The 6000-nt window shown below is 37.8% G+C and overlaps 1 protein-coding gene across 1 annotated transcript; it reads right to left on the minus strand.

Annotated features, from left to right (window-relative positions):
* Window positions 1-4795: 4795 nt before the first annotated feature.
* On the minus strand, window positions 4796-5734 carry LOC122705418 (olfactory receptor 4N4C). The gene has a single exon (XM_043920784.1). It carries the CDS (start codon window positions 5720-5722, stop codon window positions 4796-4798), a length of 927 nt encoding a protein of 308 aa, XP_043776719.1. The 5' UTR covers window positions 5723-5734.
* Between the last annotated feature and the right edge of the window lie 266 nt (window positions 5735-6000).

The following is a 6000-nucleotide window of genomic DNA, read 5'->3' on the forward strand; positions in this document are numbered from 1 at the left end:
GTACAGTACAGATAAAACAAAAGTCTTTTCCTTTAGAATTTTACATTCTAATTCAGGGAGACAGACAATAAGCAAACAAGCAGGAAAGGAAACATCAGATGGTAATGAGTGTTAGAAAGAAAATATAGCAGAGTGTGAGTTGGAGAGAGCTTGGGAAAGAGATTGCTGTTTTAGAAAGGATGGTCAGAGAGGATCTTTCTGAGGAGGTTTCATTAAAGTAAAATCTGAGTGCCTAAAAGAAGCTATTCCAGCAAGCGGTCGTTATAAAAGAAAGATCTGTATATCAAACAGTAACATCCACCTTTTTCTGGAAAGGCTAGTAAAGTAGTCTTCTATTTTCCAATTTAAAAAGAAAGGAAGAGCTAGTGTGTTGAGGAATAGAAAAGGGGTCAGAGTGTCAAGACAGTGAAAAATTTTATACAGCGAGAAAATTCCTTCCCATTTTTTATCCCTCATCTATATTCCCCCCACACAAACTTCACATTAGGAAATAGCTACTACTCTTTGTGCATCTTCCCCAAAGCATTACGCATATAAAAACTAATGTTATTGTAGGTCTTTTCTCTCTATTAACAAAAAATGTGATAAATATGCAAAAGTTGGGTTTGTTTAAATAAATTTTAATAGCTGCATACATTTCAATACTTCACAGGCATTTAAAATATAATATGTATGTATAGCATATGCATTCATGTATAATATAGGTTCCAGAATATTTTTTAAAAGCAATATAATATGTCCTTATATTTACACAGAAAAGTTTAAGTATGTACCAAAAATGTGGAAAAAATATTTTCTGTACATTCTCTGACCTTTATTTTTATTGTATATATTGCTGTTGTTCAGTCACTAAGTCATGTCTGACCCTGAGACCCCATGGATTGCCACATACCAGGCTTCCTGTCCTCCACTATCACCCAGTTTGCTCAGACTCATGTCCTTTGAGTCAATGATGCTATCTAACCATCTCATCCTCTGACACCCTCTTCTTTTGCCTTCAGTCTTTCCAGCAACAGGGTCTTTTCCAATGAGTTGACTCTTCTTATCAGGTGTTATATATATTTCATCAATTCCTTTCTACCACAAAGTCAGTTTTTTAAATTATTATTATTATTAACATAATCACATTAAGTAAAACTCTATATTGGTTCCTATTTAAAATTTTTCAAGTCAGCTTTGTACAATAAGAAATCACAATGCATGCATTTACTCATTCACTTCTTACTAGCCATTATTGAGAATCTATCAGAACAAGTCATTATGATGAAACACAAATTTAATAGTACAAACTCGAATTTCAAAGAAGGTAGAAAATTAAACACAAACACATATGATTAAAATAATGGTAAAATCTTTGTAAAAGAACTGTGCTTAGAGTATCATGAGAGTGAAGAGGAGTAAACGCTGGTATGGGCACTGGAAATGTATCAAGAAGCAGGAAGCACTATGGTTCAGTCTTCATTGAAACATTCATCAGCAAGAGGTAAAGGAGAACAGTGTGCAAAGTCATTGAAGAATCAAACTCCCGGCCTGTGCTGAAACAGTAAGAGGCAAGATTGGAAAAGTGGGTAATTTCTAACAGGTTATATTTGATTAAGCTTACAATTCATTGGAAGAAATTCAGGAGATATCCATGAGACTGCCGTTTTACACTACACGTAAAGGATATATCTAATTGATGATCAAATTGACAACTTCTCAGCTATGTTGAGCTGTTATTGCCATGTCCTGTAGATATATCATGAGCATTTTTCAATATTTTTCAAAAGTATCCTCTTATGTATTAAATTCAAAATTTATGATGGCATTCAACATGACAGGTATTAATCTGATAGATTTATTCTGGGACATAGGACAAATTTCAAACTTAAAAGCTGAGATCATATTAAATATGTTCTTAGACTACAGTAGAATTAAACTAGAACTATATTAGGCATATTCTCAAAACTTTAGGAAAAAACACACTCTGAATAACCCATGAGTAAGAAAAAGAAAGTAGAAACTAGAATATATTATTAATGAAATGAAAATGAGAACACAACATAAAAAATATGCAATATGTAGATAAAGGAGTGCTTAGAGGGAAATTTGTAGCATCAACTGATTTTATTTAAAGGATTATAAGAAAGAATTTAAATCAATAATTTAATCTCCAAATTTAGGGAAAAAAAAAAAGGAATTAAATCCAAAGAAAGAAGAAACTAAATAATATAGGTAAAGGAAGAAATATATAAATTTCTTAAATAGAGAAAAATAAATGAGCTCAAAAGCTAGTTCCTTGTAAAGAACAATAAAATTCATAAAAATTTAGCCACATTTTTCAACAGGAAAAAGATTACACAAATTAATAATATCAGGAGTTAAAAAACAATTATGGGAGGGGGGATCTGGATGGGGAATACAATGTAAATCCATGGCTAATTCATGTCAATGTATGACAAAAACCACTACAATATTGTAAAGTAATTAGCCTCCAACTAATAAAAATAAATGAAAAAAAAAAACAATTATTATGAATATTACAGAAATTAAAAGAATGCTAATGGAACATTCTGAGCAATTTCATGCCAATAAATTTGATAACTTAGCTCGAATGCACAAAATCCTAAGACCATTAATTACCAAAACTAACTCAAGAAGAAACAGATAACTTGAATAGCTGTATATTTACTAAAGAAATTTAATTTGTACTTTGGAATCTTCAGACCCAATTGCTCATCTGATGTATCTGCCAAACAGTTATTCAAGAAATAGTCAAACTCTCAGAAGATAGATTATTAAAGGAAAAATATTTTTAATATCCCCTATAATTCCTTCTGGTATACATTAAGTTATTAAAGGCATGTGAATTAATTCACACATATTTGTGGACTATGTTTCTCTTCTCAGTTGTTTCCAGTTCAGACTCATTGTGATCAGAGCATGTATTCTATATGAAATACAGTGAGACTATTATGGGCCTATGATCTATCTTTGAGAATGACTGGTGCCCTTGAGAAGAACGTTTGCTCCTCTTTGTTGAGTGCAGTAGTCTATAAAAAGCAACTAAGTCAAATTTATTGACAGTGCTGTTCAAATATCCTGTAAGCCTTAGTCGCTCATTTGTGTCCAACCCTTTGCGACCGCATAGACTGTAGCCCACCAGGCTCCTCTGTCCATGAGGTTTTCCAGGCAAAAATACTGGAATGGGTTGCCATGCCCTCCTCCAGGGGATCTTTCCAACCCAGGGATTAAACCCGGGTCTTCTGCACTGCAGGCAGATTCTCTACTGTCTGAGCCACCACGGAAGCCCATCTCTATGACAGCAGCTCACATATGCTGCTGCTGCTAAATCGCTTCAGTTGTGTCCGACTCTATGCGACCCCATAGACGGCAGCCCACCAGGCTCCTCCGTCCATGGGATTTTCCAGGCAAGAGTACTGGAACAGGTTGCCATTGTCTTCTCTGTCACATACACTATCAAATTTTTAAAAACTGGCCTCAGTGTAAGCTGTTGGATTCTCTATTCCTTTATCAATATATGTTTAAATGTCTATCAGTCAGTTCAGTCGCTCAGTCATGTGCGACTCTTTGCGACCCCATGAATCGCAGCAAGCCAGGCCTCCCTGTCCATCACCAACTCCCGGAGTTTACTCAAACTCATGTCCATTCAGTCGGTGATGCTCAGCACAAATAATGGTCTCCTACTCCATGAAAGATTTTCAGTCAGTTCAGTTCAGTTCAGTTGCTCAGTCATGTCCGACTTTTTGCAACCCCATGAATCGCAGCACCCCAGGCCTCCCTGTCCATCACCAATTTTATAAGTACCTAATTTCCCACATTAAACCCCACTATACTGAAAATAACTAGAGTGGTTTATGTAATCTCCAACAGAATCTACAATGCCAATAAGTACCATTATCGTAATCAGATTGAAATCAGTTGAAAGCAGATTTTAACATCCAGGTAGGATTTGTAATAGCTCATTAGTAATAATCATGAAGCTCTGAAAAACAATCAAGTGAAATAATTGCATGATATTTTTTCCATAAAACCAATTCTTTTCCTTTCATATCAGTCTACCAACTTTGAGGGAGGAAGAATATATATGTTTTCAACAATTTTCAAGCTTTTTAAGTTGCTCAAAACAAGTCTGCAGCATAACGTTTGGCTTTTAATGTTTTGCTGGTTATTGATCTCTACCGAGAATTCTGATGATATTCCTCTAAATCATAGAAAAAACAATTTCAGATAAGTCAACTCTCTTGCTTAAAGTACTAAAAATGATTTCTTACTACAATTAGAATAAAATAAAACTTCTTATCTCAGCCCAAGAGACCTTAGTTATTTGACCCTTACATATAAATTAACTCCTAAAATCTCTCACACTTATTCATTATGCTGCAACAATTCTGGTGTTTCTTTTATGTTCTTTAAGCACACAGAGTGTATTATCTTGTTATGCATAACTTCCCCCCACTAGTTACAATAAAGTGAAGTCTCTCAGTTGTGTCCGACTCTTTGCAACCCCATGGACTGTAGCCTACCAGGCTCCTCTGTCCATGGGATTTTCCAGGCAAGAGTACTGGAGTGAGTTGCCATTTCCTTCTCCAGAGGATCTTCCTGACCTAGGGATCAAACCCGGGTCCCCTGCAAGTAGGCAGATGCTTTTACTGTCTAAGCCACCAGGGAAGTCCCAATAGTTATAGTAGTACATGAAAAATGGAAGGCACTCAATAAGAAGCAGTATCTGTTAAACGAATGAAGGATTTGCAGCCAGAATTTCCCTTTCATAACTTCATATTATAAAACCTATTCAGAAAAACACATGCCGGCTCAATATCCTCCTCATGGAAGCTTTCACTTCCTGGTTGCGAAGGGTATAAATCACAGGATTCATCAAAGGAAAGATCACTGTGTGGAAAAAGGAAACCACCTTGTCTGCTGATAAGGCTGTGAAGGGACGAGTGTAGATAAAGATGGCAGGCCCAAACATGAGAAGTATAATAATGACATGAGTGGTGCATGTGGACAGCGCCTTGCTCTTCCCTTCAGAAGCAGACCCACTTACATGGCAGAGGATGACTGCATAGGAGGCCAGTAGGCCCAGGAAACACAGCAGGGTGAGCAGGCCACTGTTGAAGACCATCAGGAGCTCCACCACAAAGGTGTCAGTGCAGGCCAGCTTGATGACCTGGGGCACATCACAGAAGAAGTTGTCCAGTTGGTTTGGACCACAGAAGGGCAAGCGGAGGATCAGGGCCACTTGGATAATGGAATGAACAAAGCCTCCAAGCCACAGAACCAACAGCAAGGCGTAGCAGGTTCTAGGGTTCATGACAGTTGAATAATGTAAAGGATGACAGATGGCAATGTAGCGGTCAAAGGCCATCACGACAAGGAGTAAGCCCTCCCCTCCTCCAAGGAAGTGCAAGAAAAAGAGCTGAGTGATGCAGCCTCTATAGGAGATCACCTTCTTCTCAGAGAGGAAGTCCACCAGCATCCTGGGAGCCACAATGAAGGAGTAGGATGCATCCAGGAAGGCCAGGTTGCCCAGGAAGAAGTAGAGGGGGGCTGTGAGGCCAGGGTCTGACCTGATGGTGAGGATGATGAGGAAATTTCCAGGGAGGATGATGAGGTAGAAAATTAAGATCAGGACAAAGACCAGGAGCTGAATATTTTGAGACTGGATGAGACCAAGGAGAATGAATTCTGTCACCACTGTGCTATTTTCTATCTTCATCTCCTGTGCCTATAGTACATGGGAGAGTAGAGAGTTTATTTCCAGTTCTTCTCTCACTAAAAACTGTGAATTCTACATCTGTTATACCATTACTCTCCCACAAATGAAGAAATCTCTCTACTCTTTACCTGCTTGCATGCTACTGCTTCAGCCATGTCTAACTCTTTGTGACCTGTGGACTGTAGCCCGCCAGGCTCCTCTGTCCATGGGATTCTCCAGGAGAGAATACTGGAGTGGGTTGCCATGCCCTACTCCAGGGAATCTTCCCAACCCAGGGA

The sequence above is a fragment of the Cervus elaphus genome, chromosome 12 (assembly GCF_910594005.1).
Source record: "Cervus elaphus chromosome 12, mCerEla1.1, whole genome shotgun sequence".
Taxonomy (NCBI): domain Eukaryota; kingdom Metazoa; phylum Chordata; class Mammalia; order Artiodactyla; family Cervidae; genus Cervus; species Cervus elaphus.